The 18,888-nt window shown below is 38.3% G+C and overlaps 1 protein-coding gene across 8 annotated transcripts in view; it reads left to right on the top strand.

The window, feature by feature from the left end:
- Window positions 1-18,888, top strand: part of CHST9 (carbohydrate sulfotransferase 9) — a 95,290-nt gene that overhangs the window by 63,461 nt on the left and 12,941 nt on the right. For 5 of the 8 annotated variants that reach the window (XM_084511901.1, XM_084511904.1, XM_084511903.1 and 2 more), the window contains one exon: window positions 14,434-14,471. In XM_084511901.1, coding sequence (XP_084368027.1) covers window positions 14,434-14,471 — 38 coding nt within the window. Of the gene's footprint in view, window positions 1-7,121; window positions 7,308-14,433; window positions 14,472-18,888 lie in introns of all 8 variants that reach the window. The other 3 variants (XM_084511906.1, XM_084511905.1, XM_084511908.1) reach the window with 1 other exon arrangement.

Below are 18,888 nucleotides of genomic sequence, written 5' to 3' on the forward strand. Positions count from 1 at the left end.
CTTCTCATGCATTTTAAGCAAAGCAGGTAGAGGGCACTAGGTGCTAACATTCGGGCTATCTGTTCCATTGTACTGGTTGTGGGCAAATCACTTTGCTGGTCTTCAGCTGTGATTGTAGGTAGCCAGATTTTTACATTGGAGTAACCTGGGAGCACTCACACAATCTATTAAAACAACTCAGCAGTTGGAGTTGTAACATCTTAAACTACTAAAAGTAGGCCTCCTGCTAGGACTTAGAGGCAGTGTGAGAATACTACAGACATTGATTCAGGGGTTGTCCGTGCAGGTGAAGTTTAGAACTGACACCTGGCTTTGACAGCTGAGACATGTATTGTTTTGTGTGGATTTTGTTTTTCATTTTGAAAATAAATGAAGAGAGAGGCATTATTTGCCATGAAAATGAAACTCTAGAGGAAGAGAGAATTCATCCTGTAGAAGGAGGAAAGCCATAGGAGCTGTACTGTATGAACAAAGCTTAATTAAAATATTAATTAAATTAATAAATTAAAAATATATAGTATTTAATCAATGCAGTATAATTAGAGGCAGTGTTTAAGAGTTGTTATGATGACTGTGGGGCTATTTGTATTCTTTAAATGGATGTCTGTTTTATGAACAAAAATCTGAACAGCTCAGTTTGTTTTTTTTTTTTTTTAAAAAAAAAGTCTCATGTTTTTCCCTAGTGATTTTTGTTGAGTTCCAGGGGAGCAGAACCCCAAAAGCCAACAAATTGACAGGTGGTAAATATATATATATATTCATATATATATATATATATATATATATTCATTCATATACACATTCTTGTAATGCCTCCTAAACACATGATGTTGCCAGTGTGTGACCTAGGAGAATGGTCTGGTGTTAGCAAGTGGCTAAGGGTGCTGCAGTTCAACCCCCTGCTCTCAATACACTTTCTGTGTAACTCTGGAAGTCTGTTTATTGCTAAGCTTTGCACACAGAGCATAATACTTTTAATATTCAGTTAGTCTTTCTTTCCTTTTCCTTGGAAATTCATTTAAACACACAGCTCAGTGAGAGAGGTCAACACCACCCTATGTGAGGAGAGCCTGGTGGTAGGGCATTCCCACATAGCAGGAGGCCATCACTGTGCCCCTTCCAAAAAGGAAGGATTTTCATGCTCTTCCATGTTTAAGGTCTCCCATGTGTGCTTTAATAACAAAACTGTAGGATAAAAAAAGGGCCTTGTGCTGAGATCTTGGTACCTGAAAGCAGAACAAGTAGAGAAGGAATATTTTGTTTGTGGCACCTAGAGGAACTTTGGTATTTCCAGGCTGCTTCACTGCTCAGCACTGCCAGAGTTTAGGCATAGTCAATGGGCTTTACCTGCCCAGGGATCAAGAACTGAGAGTGATTTCACTTGTTGTCTGGTGCACCCCACTATTGAGAGCTGTATGAGATACGAACCTGACTTCACTTGTGTCTTGCCTGCCTGCCACCACCTGGGCATGTCACTAAGATGTGTTGGACTTGCCAGCTGAAGGTCTCCAAATGCTGAAGTAGTTGAAACTGGTGCCTTTTTTTTTTTTTTTTTTTTTTGTATTATTTGATTTTTTGTCTTGTGTTGTTGCACATAAAAACAGCAATACTAGGTCAGACCTGGTCTCTGTCTTGCTCAATATCCTGACAGCAGTGAAACCTCCTCACATTACTTTCCCAAACTCCAGCAGTTTGTGTTTCAGGGACTTCCTGTGCCAGAGGTGGTTTCTGTTTGCTTATCAGCCCCCAAAGGATTTCCCGTCTCTCAGCTTGTTCAGTTGTCCCCTGAATCCATGTAAAGTTTTAGCAGCCGTAACATCCCCTGACGAAGAGTTCCCAAGTTTCCTTTCCCAGTTGCGTGGAGAGCTGCTTCCTCATGTTTGTTTTGAACCTGCCATCTGCCTGCTTCATCCGATGCCCCTGGCCTTGTGTTAGAAGAGGCAGCGAACAGTCAGTTCTGATTCACCCCTTCCATGTCACTTATGATTTTGTAGATCTCTATCATATCTCCTCTGGATCATTGCTTTTCCAGGTTTCATAGTGTTGCTCCTTGTAAGCCACTCTATGCTTTCAGTCCACCATCTTACCCCCTTTCATTCTATGCCATTCCTGTCTCATCATTCACACGAGTTGAAGGATCAGAATTGCATGTAATATTTAAGACATGGGTATGTGTATACAGTAACACAACAGTTCCTTTGTTTTTCCAGTAGTCTTCAATTTGCTTTCTCTAGCTTGTGAGCACATAGCTGGCATTTGTGTAGTTTAGCCACCCCAGTATCTCTATCCTAAGTAGCAAAGAGTCCTGAACTCAGTTCATCATCCATCACTCTTTAAAGTAAAAATGTTTTTCTCTGCTTTGCATCAATTTGCAGAAATTGCACTTCACATGTCACTGGATTAGTTACTTACTCTTGTCCAAAGTTCTTTAGCCTCTGTCATTTCTACACCTTGCTCAGGTGTAAAAATAGTATCAGCAACAGCTGTGGTCATCTCCCTGTGCAGTCCCTTTCTTGTGTGATTTTTAAGAACATACTGAACATCTCTGGTCCTTTCTCAGCCTCCTGCCGGATTCTGCTTCTGACTTTCTTCCACAGTGAGAAATGACCATTAATTCCTATGCTTTGTTTGCTATCTTTTAAATATTTTCCAAATTCATGCAAAGATATTCTCTCTAATTCTGTGCCTGTTAGGTTACCTTAAAAAGTCTTGTGTGAGAGATTATCAAATACCTTTTGGAAATCCAAATAGACAGTGTGTCTGAGTAGAGGAGGAAAAAAAAAAAAAAAAAGAGTCCCATACAATGCAAGCCCTGAAGGAAAATAACAGGCAGACAAGAGACTTGTTATTGTTGCTCATCTGAACTGTTCAGTCATTTGTGACAAATATTGGTATTCTGGTGCTGATGGTTCAGTAGCAGCTGAACAGATGAGGGCTCTGAGGATTTGGATTTACAGCAGGTTTATGCGGATCCACATGTGAGCTTCCTCAGAAGGGGACTTCTCCTTGCCCCCTCTGTCATCCCCAGCCATGCGTCTCCATCCATACAGCCCATGTGGCTTTTCTGAGCTGAGGTGATCAAAAATCAGCCTATTAAGTAAGATGAGGATTTTTAGCTGATTTGGGTCTGTGATATGTCTTGACCACACAATGCAAGGCCACTAGTACTGTCGTAACGGAGGAGGAAAAGCACGTCACTGTGGCAAAAGTGCTCTCCATTTTTGCCAGGCTTGAAGCAGTTTAGACCAGTCATGAAACCAAACACTAAGAAAAGTTGTGGGTCTGTAGTTTGTCTCAAGGGGTAATTTTACTAAGATAATTTGTATATTGAATATTAGGAGATGGTTGTGTGATGCTGTTTGGTTTTCCTTTTCCAGCAAAGAACTTGGCATTAATGGAATTTATCCCAGTTTCCATTATTGCAGTGACAGACTGTTGTAATTTTTACTGTATTGGACTTGACTTTCAGGCTATGTAGTAGGAACCGTAGGTGTCTGTATTTTTTTCTGTGATTCTGGGAGATGATTGTCTGTAACCAAGGGGGCAAAAAATGTGGACTGTTGAAAGTACAGACATTACTGATATGTTTGTATGAACAGAAGAAATCTGAAACTCTGAGTTGTTTGCAGCTCTGCTGTTTCAGAGTCTCCACCTATATACCTAATTAACTATCTATTTAAAAATGCTGCTCACTCCTTTCACTCCCTACCAGCAACATAAGGACACAAAATTAATTTTTCTGAAGATTTGTTCCTCATTATACCTACAATACTTGCACCTAGCCTTTATACTGTAAACAATCCAAAGTATACAAATCACTTTAATTATAGCAGAAGGTCAATATGTTTGTGACGCCCAAAAGTTGTTGGGGTGTGTGTGGAATGCTCAGTTATCACATTTTCTTTTTTAAATCCCTTACAAGGCATGAAATATAGTCCTATAAAATTGGATATTTTACTATTCACAAACTATTTAAGTAATATCAATTGGAGTGGCTTTAGTCCAATATACTTTCTGATCTGAAGAGAATTTTTCCATGTTGCCATTGTATTTCTATTCACATTATTTAATTAGATTTTATATTAAAAAAAAACAGTTATTAAAAAAAAAAAAAAAGTAATAATAGGCTAAATAGAAATATGCCTTTTTTCCTTAATCTGTGGAAATACAGGAAGACCTTTCCCCTGCAGTTAGCAGTAAGCCAATAGTATGTTAAGTTTTGTTGATAATCAGACACAATATTGACTGAGTTCCCCTGCCAGAAGGAAAGAGAAATGTCTCATCCTGAGTGCTCAGTTCAGTAGAAAGTAGTAATTTACATGTGAATAATGGTACCATATTATGAATATGTCACTTAGCACTTGCTGAAGCTTCTTTGGTCAGTAATTCACATTGCTGATTCATGTCAGGCACACAGGAATTTTTTTTTAAATGCCTGGAAAAGAATACAGTTCACTGGGGAGATGTGAAATATGTAAAAGTGGTGAGCTTTTTCATTCATAAAAATATATTTTAATTTAATTACTTAGGAATTCTGAAAGAGTTCTTTACACTTTCTTGCCCTTGCAGAAGATGCATTAATCTTGCCCTCAGTTTGGGGTACTGTCACTGCTGTCAGTAATAATGTATACCCATGGTCTGCAAACCAGAACTGCGTAGACTTGTCTCTTAAATTAGTCCGTCAGCCATTGTGATTTTAGTTGTAAAATTCTACTTCCCCTTATTATGCACGTTACATCCTACAGTGACAAATGGGAAGATTACTTAATTTGTTTTCTGAGAGCTGCTATGTAAATAGTATGCTGTATGGTCATGTTCTTCTCGTAGGTCTCCATAAAACTGCACCTGCGCATTTTATAGTTGCAAATTGTACCACGGTATTAGCTTTTGTGTGCGTACATATGGTCCTTTGCAAGCAGCAGAGGACAGAGAAATATTTTGGGGGGACAGAGAATACATGTGTGTGCAAAAGCTGCAGATGTGGTTTTAAAGCCCACCTGAGAGTTTACCTTCTGTGTGTGAAAAAGGTGCACTCTACCTAAGAACAACTCCTTAGCCTCTGCCTGAGTGATCAAATTGATACACTGCATCATTTAGGCTGTCGCCGTTGGGGTACCTCACAGTTTCTGGGCACTGGATGCTACCTTACTGCTGTTATTTTTAGTCTCTGTTTAATTAAAAGAAAACATCTAACCATGTTTTCGGTGGCATATGTGAGATCAGTTTTCATAATTATTTCTCCACCTGAACTCGATTCATCACCCCTGCCTCTTCCCACTTTTGAGCACTGCCAATACCAGAGTTGGCACAGCAAGGATGGTATCTAGAGGGAGTAACAGTGGAGATTTCTAAAGTAAGCAAAAGCCTCCTGCCAAAGCAGAGTATGGTGCTGTTTGTAAGGCTTGGAGCATCAGGGTGTTTCACCTGCAGGAAAGGAGGTGGTTGCAATTAGTGTACATGCAATATACGCTCAGTTGCTACTTGGCTGGAGAAAGTTAGTGGTTGGGCATATTACAAGCTCGAGCTGCAGGTTTGTCTTTAAAGATATTAAGCATACAAGGTTTTGGTTTGTTTGTTTTTCAAAAGCCAAATTATGGCTTAATGTAGCAGTATTATATTCTTTGCAGACTGGGCATCAGAGTTGATTTTGGATTATTCATCTCATAAGATTCTGATTAAATAGCTCTCTCATGTGAATTTTCTTTGACTTCTATGCATAGATTATTATATAACTTTTTTTCCTAGTCCACTCTCATTCCAATATGGAGGATACAGTTTGAATTGTCATGTTTGAAGAACATATTCAAAGAACATGGCTGAAATGTTTTTTATATGTCTGAGGAGATTTTCCTGTTAAGGTTTGCTTGTACATCAATATGGGCTCTTCTTTCAAGGAACTCCTTAAAATATTACCCGTTCACTATCTTTAAAAATAAAAATAAAATAATAATAATAATAATAATAAAAAAAAAACCCTAAAGCTATCTATGAAGAAAGACAGCTATAGCTGTTTAATTTAGCTCTGAACTCTAATGTGAACCTGAGAATCTTCTTTCTAGCAATAATAACTGAGCTTGCATGATCTTTTCAAAGGATGGAGAAACTGTGGGACGAGGAGGTTTTACAGTGCTCTAGTCACCAAGAGTTGACTCAAATTACAATAAGAAAATAAGTAGTCTTACTTGGTAATATAACTTTATTTGGTAACATTTCAGTAATGTAGTCACAAATGGCAAGCGTTAGAACTGTGTATTCTCATAATAGTTCACATATCAGAAATCAACTACTTTGATTAAGCAGTGTTGTCAAACTATCCAAATCCATTTGAGAACCAAATCTGCAGCAGCGGTTGAGCTTCCCACCCTCCTCTCTCCCCAGCTTCTTATGACTAGCACAAACCTGAACCTGTGTGCATCTTGGATTCATATTATATTCTCAGTCATAGGTGACCTTTAACAAATGGCTTCCTATAACTATAGCTGAATTCAAGCTCTAGAGTTGGTCGTGAAAGGTCATATTATAGTTATACAAAACGTAGATAAATTTGTACTCATTGCAGCTCACTGATTGCTGCAGGTTTTTGTTTTGAATCTGACCAATCTAAATGCAGAGCTGTGTATAAGGAAAGGTTATATTTGAGCTTTGTTTCTTTTCTCTTTTCTCCTCCTAATTTTCTCTCACTATACAATTATCCTGTAGATAATATTTTAGTTTTCCAGTTGTTAAGGTTCTGTTTCGAAGGGCTATTTCACCTTTTCCTCCATCCCCACCCCTCTCTTTCTTCAGTCATGGATTAATTGCAAATTCTCATGCATGTAACCTTCCTTACAAATGTGAGCACTGTCTTTCTGTAAGTGTTGCATTCTCATTGGGGAATATTTTGCTTTGAAATTGAATAATTTCAGTGAAGTTATTTGAGGCCAATGTGCTAAGAGCGTGCCTTAGAGTGGCATATTTAGACCTTAAACAAAGAAACATGGCAGATTCAAAGTACAGTTTGTTTATGTTGGCATAACTCAGAATGAGTAGTAAATTGAAAGAATATTTGCTCTCATCACCACTGGTCACTTCCTGGCCTTATGTTGTATAGACAATTCATCTTTTTTATTTCTGAAATACAGAAACTGTAGACTAAAGCTTCCCATGGAGACTTTGCTGTGGGACTCTACTTTGTAATTAGTGCCAAGAAGCTGGATTTTTCCACCCCTGTTTGGGCTTGCTGCATGCTTGTCTTTCATGCCACTGCTTCTGATTCAGACCAGAGAAGCTTTGTAGCTCTGATGTTTGTGGTGCAATGATCCTAGCAGGTGAGTCAAAAAAAAAAAAAAAAAAAAAAAAAGAAAAGAAAAGAAGAAAAAAAAGAGGCTCTGTGTGCATAACTATGTCGAACTTTGTGTGCTGCTTGCCTTTGGTACTGGTGCCTTCATCTTCATATACGATTTCCAGACCATTCTAATTAAGATTGGATGGGCATGGTATGCTTCACAGCTGGACTTTCACTCATTTTCACTACAAGTGAAAGACCAGCAGCTGACCTTCTCTAATGTATGCCACACTGAACGTCATGAGTCCATATGGCTTTGCCTCAAAATAGTTAATTTGACTAAAATTTTCAACTGTGGTCACATTCCTTGTCTGGGTGGGGACAACCATATGTTCTTAATGTGAACAGAAACCAAGCAGGAACCAAAACCAAATCCAAACTCCTGCAATGTTTTAGCCCTACTGTCAGTGCAATGCAAAGCTTCAACTGCCTAAGGCTATACCAGGATATGTTAAAGATGCAGCAGTATGTCCATGGCTCTATTTCTGCATGGGGTCCATGAGTATGTACACGCATGCACTAGTTACTCTTCATGGTCATGGTCTTTTCCTTCATGACAGCTCTTAGATTGGTTCTGGCATAGTAAATGCCAGATAGTTTCCCTTCAGTGGAAAGAAGTCAAGGGCAACTATCTCTCATTTAGCACACACAAAAAAAAAAGAGCCTTAACATAGGAAGCTGCAGTGGACCAGCTGACGGGTGGAAACAGATTGTTTTGTGTCAAAGCCCAGAAACCCACTTAGTGGAAGATGATCGCATAAGCAATTGAGCTCAACAGTGGAGTGTAGTTAGAGAGACATTTTAACAGATGGTGATCTATGCTTTAAATGATCACTATATAAAGCACTATACATACCTAGCAATATGAAAGTGGAGGCTGGTGGTCCATCTGATTGAAAAAGCAATGAAAATGAAAAAGCGATGGCCCGTGCAGTGTGAGAACTGAGGCAGTTTCTACCTGTCATTTGGAACACTCTGTGATGGAGTTTGAGGAAATGCATCTGCTAAGCCATAAATAACTGATTTTGTCTGCCTAATTGCAGATGAGTAAGATTCCGTAGTTTGCTCCATTTGGTTCCTTAGGAGAACAGGAATCGGAAAACCTTGTGAAGTAGTTAGATAAAAAAGAAAGCACTTCAAAGCAGTTGCATAATGAGCTGTAAAACAAAATTGAAACAAACTATTCTTGTTGCTGGATACAGGATGAATGCCAAATAGGCATTCAAAATAAATATACTACATTGAGCTGGAAACCGTCCAAAGCATGATATCAATATCATGTTGATCTTAAAACCAAATACATCGTCTGGCATGTTTCCATTATCTCAAATCTTCCATCCTTAAAGGAACAAGGTGACAAACCTTTACTTTCCATTTTCCCAGAAATACAAAGCAACAAATTAGGAGAAAACTGCTAGACAGGCCTGCCTACTAATTATTTTAGTGGAAGTACTGGCAATTCGTTATTATTTGAAAATATTTGTCAGTGCTGATGAGGTAAAACGCCAGATTTTTAACTTATTTTCTGATGTTTCCTTGCCATAAGTACAGATATACAGTGTTTGTCAGTGCAGAATCAGGCCCAAGAATATATTTATATTGCACACTTCCATCTTTTCTTATGCACAGAATTAATGAATGAAGGTCCTCAATCCTATTAAAATTAATGTTTCTTTATCATACCAGGAACTTTTTTTTTTTTTGGGGGGGGGGGGTTCTCTTTGTTTTGAATTTGTTAGGTGGAAACTGAACGGTGTATTTTAATCAACACAAGACTTTTGACTACTGGAACTTGCATAAATGTTTAGTTTCCCAGGGTCCTTTGAACCTCCAAGAGAACAGTTCTGCATCCTTATTAGAGACTGACAATTAAAGGTCTGTTTTTGTATCAAAAGTAATCATGAAAAATTAACTGGGGAGACCTTGGAATGCTGTGAGAATTTCAGTGTTTTGAGATGGCCAACTTTCCTTCATTTGCTTCAATCAGTATCAACTTGAGCTTCTTTTTATGTTTCCTACTGCCAGGGCAACTTATGAGTTGGCATTGTGACAGCTGAGGATTATGCAATACCATGAAGATGTGATTAATACATTTTAGGCCACCGTAATCATATTCAGTTGCATAATTATCACAGAGGTGCAAAAATAATCAAAAGTAGGTTTTGAAGGCAATGCTGTAAGTTTTAGTTTTCCAAATTCCATATTAGGAGGAAAATATTATGTGTATCTGAAGGAGCTGTGTGGCTTACAAGTCCTGGAGATTCTGCAGCTAATTTATAGGAAATGTATGTTTTTGTCCTAAATATTTAAATCATCCTGCCAAATTGAAGGCTCTGTCAGAAGATAATCTGTTAGTGCCACACCTCCTCAGTTAAAAGTCAGAAAACTAAATCTGAGTGTTTCTTCTTCAGGCTCTGGCGCCATTAGAAATTGCTGCAAAAATTTGTCAGAAATAAGTGGCTTGGTTTCCTTTCACTGTTCCAGTAGGATAGGAAACCAGTAATGAAAGGGGCATGGATCATAACAAAATAGGTTGCATATGTGTTTATTTAGGTCTATAAAAATAAAGTAAAATCCAAAGCTGTTAGTGTTTCTGTCACGAACTGGAAAAACAAAATTAAATTGATATTAGAATATCAAATTCTCTCTTCAAAACTGATTTCCTTGTAGTGCTGTTCCCCACATAGCTATGTGAATATGGCTGTTTCAGATTATGAATATGATTGTTTCAAGGCAAGGCTGAGGGTCCCCCTCTTGTTTAAAGAATAAATTAGGATTTGATTTTGGGGAAGAAAAAAAAAAATAAATCCTTTGTTGCTAGGACTTGTAGCAGTCACGTCACATAAATTGTCAGATCTGTGTATTTAAGGAGTTTTACACTCTAATTAAATGCAGTAGTAGTCTTTTGCCTTTTTAAATGAAACTTTTTTTTCTTTTGCTATATACTTAGGGAACAAACATGCTGTCATAATTCCTCATGTATCCAACTATTTGAACATAAGAAACAGCATCAAGCTGTTATTTGTTCTGTTGGAGTGTGCTCATATTTCTAATCAATCTTTTGTACCCGGTGATGTTAATTATATTTGAGCTGGAAGTAGTTTAACATTAAAAGGAATTACAGCAGATTAATCTGTAAACCTGCACAAATATCACATTCCTTTGTATGGAGGTAAGCAGGGCACAGTGTGCATAATTACGCACTGTTCTCTGAGTAGGTTGGGAGCGTAAGGCTGAGGAGTTGGTGTTGCAGTTCCTTGTGACAGCATCAATTATGACATGCTCTTGTGTCTTACAGTGGTCAGTTACATTGGAAAATGTACTCTGTTCCTTTCAGTAAGGTAATCTTCCATATTGCAAGAACAAATAAGCAAAACATTGAAAAATCCACCTTGCTCTGGAAGCAGGAATCAGTGTACTAATTAGTGGATGGAAATACAGATAAATCTTTTAAAGAATGTTTGCTGTAAGGTTGTTTTTTTTTGTTTGTTTGTTTGTTTTTTGTTTTTTTTTTTTTTTGTTTGTTTGTTTTTTGTAAAATGACACAGCTTGAGGACAACACAAGAAAGCCATTTATGTAAATCATCTAAAACCACATAAGGGTAGTGCTTCACACTTTTTGTGATTGGAGAGACCAAAAAAGAAAAAGAAAAAAGTATCACTAAAAATTATTCTGGGGAGGTTTATTTCTCCAGTTCTGGGTTTCAACAAATGATTTGTCTCATTTGTACCAGTTTAGCTTCAGTTAGAGTGGCAGGAGAGCAGAGCCTCAGCAAGTCCTCAGAATTCCAGTTTGTACTGGTAAATACATGTCTTCTGACTCAAAATATCAGTGGAGTGTAGTTGTCTATGATGGAGACTGTTTGATATGCTTGTGTTGTCAAGATAGCTGGTCAAATAGCACTCCTGAGCTGAGTTAGGAACAGTTTGTCTGATGACATGTAGGAAGAAAAAAAAAAAATTCAGGAGAAGCACAGGATAAGAACAACCCATTCACATTGCAGAAGACATGTCTCTTGGACTACACTGACTACCAGCTGAGCAACTTCCTTATAAATTTCCAGATGGCAGTAAATTCCCCAATTAATTTGATGTTCATGCATCCATTCATCTTGTACGAGCTGCTGTCTCACTGCAGTGGCTCAGGAAAAGCTGTTGTAAATTTTGAATTTAGTGTTGAAGGTCTATGGGTAATGAAACATCTGGCAGATCTCAAGAATTATATGAATGTCATGAGCCTAATGCAGGTGTTACCTCTGGGACTGCCTGGCCTGTTCTGCCAGTTCTGGTTTAATTGGTGTCCCATTGCCTCGTGTCCTTTGGATTTGGACCTTTCTCTCTAACGGAGCCAGAGAATGATGACAGTAACCACAAGTGATAACAAAGCACCTAAACAGAAACATCCCTCTCAAAGTTAAGGGTAAGTTAGGTAAAACACAGATTAGTGACTAGTCATACTAAAAGTCATTTTAAAATAAAAATAAAATAAAAAGCAGGACAGACAAAAGTTGGTTATTTCAATGACAAAGCCTTCTACTGCCCTACTTTGACAGCTGAAAGCTTGAACACCTTTCAGTGTTGTAGGTGTTACTAGGTTGTGCCTTTAAAAAATAAAATTAAATTAAAAAATACATATGTAAAAATATTTTTAAGCTGAATTCTGGAGGGACATTTTTATTTAGTAGTTGCTGTTTTTGAAAGAATGTCCATTTTAAACTTAATTATGATCTATTACAGTGAGGAAGGGGGAAATAAAAGACTATTCATGCTAAGGAAAATGAAGGTGTTGTTTCATGTGTTCATGATGTTTTTTTCCACTTTTTTTGTAGCTCTTCACCTTAAAACAAAAGTACAGGACACATCAGGACTTTGCAGACTTCCTGAAATAATGGTGCCAATTTATTTCCACCCTAATTTGCAGCATCTCTGTTTTTATGGATCTTGGCCTCTTCTGAGCGTAACTGCTGACTATGCCAAATTCATGTAGTTGTTTCATGATGAGGACAAGGATCATCTAGTGAATAAATGGAGAACACAGTATTCAATTTGCTGTTGACCTTGAATTTGATCTCCCTCCTGTCCTTAACAGCCTAGTCAATGTCTGTCCTATTTAACCCATGTCATCATTGCTGGTATATCGTGCAGACACTTAAGCAACTGCCTTCTCCTTGATACTGTTGTATTTAAATTGGAAAAAAAAAAAATACACAAATTCATCTTCACTTTTTCCTTAACTATGTCAAAAGTGGCCAGGCAGGTCTTTCCCAGTCTTTGTGTCCATTTTTATATTTGCTTGAGGTAGAAACCACAAGTTTGATTGATAATGCAATTTGCATCTTGAGGCATCACTGGCAATACAATGGCATGAAAGGCTACTCTCACGGAGCACACTTTTCCCTCTGGGCTGACTTTAGAAACTCATTGATGTCACTTCCTTCCTCAGTCAGCAAGTGAATTTTCACTAATTCTCAAGACCAGCTGTCCATGCTGTCAACAGAAAGTTATTAAAATTCCTTTAAAGTGAATCAAAATAGCCTAAAAACAAATGTACTGGGAAACAGGAAAGCATCAGTATTCAAAGTCCACAAACCTTTGAGCAAAATAGTGTTGATCTAACCAGAGATTTCAAATGCTGTGCTTTCCTAGCAACTTGTATATCATTACAGAATGCTAAAAACACATATTCCTTTAATCTTCTATTACCAACAATCTATTTGGTTAAAAATTAGTTACATGATAAAATTCCATTAATTCCAAAGATGATCTCAGTGAACAAGGGAATACATTTTGGAAATTCTCCCCTACATTATAAATTATGTGGGCTTTTTGTGATCTTTTTTTTTCTTTTTGAGGAAAAAAAAGTTTTTATTTATTTATTAGCAAACAAAAACACAACAGAAGCAGGCAGGAAATAATTATCATAAGAGACAATCTTATAATATAGCCTGAAGTAATTTTCTTTATCTAAATTGTCTATAATGCTTTCCTTGAAAATTGAAGAATTCTCAGCAACCAGTAGGGAAGAACATTTTCCTTTAATTATTAGTGTGTTCTAACATTTGAAATATTTTCTTTTCCTTTTAAAACTCCTATCTTGTGCCACAGACATCAATGCAAAGAAACTCCATTGAAATGGTGTATCATTTCCAGTGCTGAAAGAGGCAACCATCCGTGCTAAGCAGAAACAGGCTCCCCTGACAGTTAATAGTGATACTGACAGGTTATAAACGGTGTCCTATCATTATTACTTAAAAAACACTGTGAGTACATGTAGCCTAGCTGGATAGGTCAGTGCGAAATTCCTGATTTTCCCAGATATGTGTGGATAGTCTCCAGTAGCAAAGGGAGGGTAATTGATACCAGCTGCCCTTTTGACAGATAGTGCATGGGAATGGTAAATGAGGCAAAATTACTGTCCTGTTTGATCTAAAAGGAAAGAGAAGCTTTGAGATGTCATTACTACTAGCGTCCCAGATGGCTCTAGGAAAGCGATGTTCTTTCTAGGCTTTGATCATGTCTTCAGGAGTACGCTGAAGGACGCTACAGAAGAAGGCCAGGATGAGGGAGCGAGACCGTAACCCAACTCACCACTTTGGGGATATTATCAGGATAGAATTTCTCCCTTGAGCCAGCTGGCGCCTAACCTCAGTCATGACACCGGCACGTAATTTTATCTCAGGTTAACAGCAGAAGCTGCTTTTCTTCTCTGATGCTCAAATCCTGAGCTGGATGCTACCAGTCTTTCAGGCACATAATACGTGCAGTAGTACATCTCACAACATTAATTAAGAGCTTCATAGAATGTATTTGAAATTTGTCGCCTTTGTTTTGTATGTTGCAATTCCTTGTGGGGTACCAGATTAACAAGATTGGATACCTATCTCAATCTTACTTTTATGGCAGTTTCCTTAAGAGGAGCTTGTTTTTTTTTTTTTCTTTAACTTTAGAGTTCTGTTTATAAGTTTAAAATCATTTGTTCATGTTAAACACTATTTCTTAATTACAATGTTTGATTTTTTTTTGTTCTTGACTTTACAGTGTTTGTTGTGTGTGTACATTATCATATTCATTAAAATATGTGCAAACTAATTATTTTCTTTCTCTTTCAGCATCTGGAGAAAAATTGCAACAACAGATAACTAATCAGGTATTTTGACACTTCAGTTTTTTGTAACTTAATTTTTCATGTAGAGGAACTGTAGAAATTACAAAGAGGAGAAATTCACAGGACAGGCTAATATTAACTATACTGGTATGAAGGACAACAGATCAGACAATTTCATGGCACTGCAGATATGTCTAATTCACATGAATATCCATCCTTTCGGGTTAAACCTCAGATTTGCCATTTTTAAGCAATTCAGTGCATCTGCTTAGCAATGTGTTGACTGTGAGGACAGAGTCTGTCAATACTTCAATACTTTGTCCACTGGTATCAAACTTTGTAGTACAGAATTATGTTATGATTTTTTTTTCCCAAATGAGTGATACTTCTCTTGTTAGCTAGTATTCCTTAAAAAAAAAAAAAAAAAAAAAAAAAAAAAAACTGGTATGAAATATGTAACATGTAAATGGTGTCTTTCAGTGTTGTTTAGGTTTTCATTTCTGCTTTGAATTTTCATGAGGCTTCACTAAACTGGGAAAGTGCTCATGGAGGAGTTTTCTATCCTGTCTATTACTGCGTCACTTTGAAGTAATTATTTAGAAAATAGCCTTTATACATTCCTATGCAGTATCTCAGCATCTGGAAAAGTAAATAGGGAATATGCTAAAATAAAATTTCCCTTGACAAGATAGAGAGGAGGAAAGGCATAGTTTGCTTTCCTAAAGAATCCGTCCCTAAAGAATTCCTAAAGAAAGCTCTCCCTGAATGGAAAGACTGGGCTTGTACAGCAGTGGTGTGTTACTCCTCACAGGGTCCTCACACTGAATGCTGTTATCTGGATGGCACATAAATGGGTGTTTGTATGGTTTGTGAGATTTATTTCTAAGTCACTTAAAAAGCAGTCATCATTAGAATGTTTATATTTCAAAAATTTCCCTCCATTAACTAGTCTTCCTTCCAAGCCTTAAGTTGATGCGTGGTGTCATACCTCGCCATTATCTGTGAACTGACCACCTAAATGGGGACTGGCTACCTAAGGCAACTGTGCACAGTCTGAGTCCAACAGCATTCCCCTGTGATGGCACAGCACTGCATGGATGTCACTGTCAGTGATTTTCAGTGCCTTGAGCTGGCACCACTCCTGACCAAGTCAGGCTCTGAAGGTCTGGAAGGTCACAGGAAGCCTGGTCCTGAGATACCAAATAATAACCATTGCTTCGTTCCATCAGAGCTGTTCCTGTTACCTCAAGTAATTGATGAGTAAACATGTTTAGCCCAGAATTTAGCATTTCATTGAGCAAAGAAAAATATTTTTTTCTTTTTTCTTTATAAATAAATGTAAAAATATTCTGAAACTTATTGGAAGTTTTGAGCTTTGGCTGAAAGTTTGTATCCTAAAACAAGCCTAATTAACTTCTATAGACTAAATTACATTTGAAAATTAGCCTGAAATGTCTTGCAAAAACACTTTCGGGATTCCTTGTTGGCCAGAAGGGGGGGCAGTTGTATTTTTAAAACAGCTTGAGGCTACATTGACAGGGATGGCTGACTGGAGATATAATTCTGCACGTTTTCTCTGTGACAGAGACAGCTCAGTGGAGGGTATTGCCCTTCACTAAGGAATGGTGTACTGTGATAAAAACGACATTTGTCATAGTTGCAAAAGGTGGATTTGGTACCATGCTCGGTGTATCTGGTCTGGCTCTTTTCCTGCATGCCATTGCCTTCTCCTCGAACTGCTGACAAGCTCTGTCTCTCTGCTGTTAGCTTAAGAACATGTTTTTCAGTAAAATTTCATTGCTTTCATATGTGGAGGGCATACCCAAATAAAGCTGTGAAAAGCTGATTTGAGGATGAATGGTAGACACTCATTTTAAAATGGATACTAGTGAAGCTGATGATGCCCAATTCTGAACTAGCTTCCTTTGAACCTCCAGAAAATGGAAGACTGTTTTAAATTAGAAATGAATTTTATTTTCAAGTTCACAACTTAGGATGCCATTGCAGAGGCACTGCATGTATGATCTAAAGTAACACTGTTTCAATAAAAAGATTTAAACTGAAGTTGATCCTAATGGAGAACCTCCCCTGGAAGGATTCTGTTTATTCCCAATACTGAACCAGAAATTACCCCTGTAAAACCTGGTAGTCTTCTTTAAGTCAGTGCAACAGCTCTAAGTTAAACTGTCTGCCAGAATTTCAGTGAGGGAAAAGTGGTTCTGCAGAAGATGGATGATGTTACAACTTGACAGGAGCAGGAGTGTGAAGGGGCAAATAGCAGGAAACATCTTGTTGAGAGGTGACTGAAACAGGGAAGGGATGCTTCTTGTCCTACTGATCTTCTGCTAGGTAAACCCCCTACTGTTGGTTGGTGGGGATGTGGGACCTCTGGCATCATAAAGACTGCTGCTTCTTTGCGGTTCTTAGCTCCTTCTAAAATCTAAACAAAGTTTTGTGAAATATAACATAGATATATTACCACAGTAGTACATGCTTCCAAAATCCCTAGTCTACAATTACCACTTTTACCTTCTCTTTTTTGCTTTGATCATGAAGCATTTGCTGGTTTTCCTTGAGCACCCTTTTGTGGTTTGTGTATATGAGTATGCATGTTTGTTTAACAGCAGCGGTCAGCTACCACTCTGCCTGAACAGGGTCATCCAGGCTTTTCAATACCTGTTTTTAGCTACCTTTGCAACTTCAGGGTAAATCCTGGCACTGATCTACAGCCTGATTAGCTGTAGCATAACTACTGCTAAGGGAAATGCAAGGAAACGAGAACAGACCTTGTGCTTCTGTGTAACTGTCTTGGCTAACAAAACATTACAGACTGCCAGTCAAAATGTGTCTGAAGGCAATCCTTTATGTTTCATCCTTGCCACTCAGATGGATCTGTGTTGTGGTCTTAATGCTTACTCCTACATGCGGTTTTGTCCAGTGCTTCCCAGAAGCTTTGAAGGACTATCAAGAATATGCATACTTGCATTTTGAATCTGAATGTCTTTACATGGTCATGAGTTAAAATCCCACCTGTTTGTCTCTTTTTCAGTGAAGTTGCTGACTGGGTCAGGACTCTGGTGGGAATGCTCTGCAATATGTCCCATTGCTTTCGTCCCTGAGGAGCTCTCTCAAAGCAAGCTCTCTTGCAGTGGCATCTCCTTCTCTTAGTCTTTGAGCGTCTCTCTCAGGGAGGATTTCCCTTTCTGCACATGGGGATGGGGAGACACAGTAACACAGAAAGGGCTTTAATGAAGCCCTGCTAGAGCTAGGCTTGAACCACAAGTAACTGTACATTTGCTGAAGTAAAAAAGTGAAAGGAAGTCAAACAAGCCTCTGTTAAATGACAGTGTAATGACCTTTGCTTCCTTCAAGTATCCATGTGGTGTAATAAACTTAAGCCAAGATGAGCAAAAAACTCCACAGTTCAGTTCAAATTCCTTTATTTTCCTTGTGCAGTGCTGTGATCTACGTCAATATGCTCCCCTACCCCTTTCATCTTCTTATACAACCTAGCTATCAAAAGTTCAGTCTGTGTATGCCAGCTTCCAAGTGCTGGTATTTTGAGGTTATCTAATAGGTATGTCCCTTGCCCCCATTTTCCCAGTTTGGGGTCATATTCCTCATATCATTCCCAAAAATAAAAAGTTTGAAAATCTTCAAGAAAACTGATGCCTTTAGCCCACCAAACAAATGTAACGCTTTAATATGCTTCACAAAATCACATAATAGTTGAGATTGGAAGGCACCTCTGGAGATCATCTAGTCCAACTCCCATAATTCAAAGCAGGATCAGCAACAGCAGGTTGCCCAGGACCATGTCCAGTTGGGTTTTGAGTGCCTCTAAGAACGCAGACTCCATAGCCTCTCAGGGAACTTCTTTAAGTGTTCAGTAGCCTCAGAGGAAAAGTGTTTTCTTATATTTAAATGCATTTTCCTGTGTTTTGGTCACTGCCTGCTGCCTTGTGTCCTGTCACTACACACAACATAGAGGAGCCTGAATACGTCTTCTTTACTTCTCCTAGCAGGTAATAAGTGATAAGTTATCACACAGCGATAAGATGCCCCTAAACCTTCTCTTCTTCAGACTGCATACTCCAGCTCTCTCAGCCACTCCTTATAGGTCAGATGTTTCAATTCCTTAAATAACTTTGTTGCCCTTTACTGGACTCTTTCCAGTATGTCTCTTTTAAGCTGGGGAGCACAGAGCTGGACACAGCACCCCAGATGTCTCACCAGGGCCAAACAAAGCAAAAGAATCACCTCTCCCAGTCCACTAGTAATGCTCTGCCTAATGCTACCCAGGATGCTGTTGATCTTCTTTGCCATGAAGGCATATCCATCACCAGGACCCCCAGGGTCTTTTCTGAAGCTGCTTCCCAGCTGGCCAGCTCCCAGCTTGAACTGGTGCATGGCATCATGCTTCTTTCCCCAAGAGGTACACTTTTTATTTCCCACTGTT

Source organism: Aythya ferina (assembly GCF_964211825.1).
Source record: "Aythya ferina genome assembly, chromosome: 2".
Lineage (NCBI taxonomy): Eukaryota > Metazoa > Chordata > Aves > Anseriformes > Anatidae > Aythya > Aythya ferina.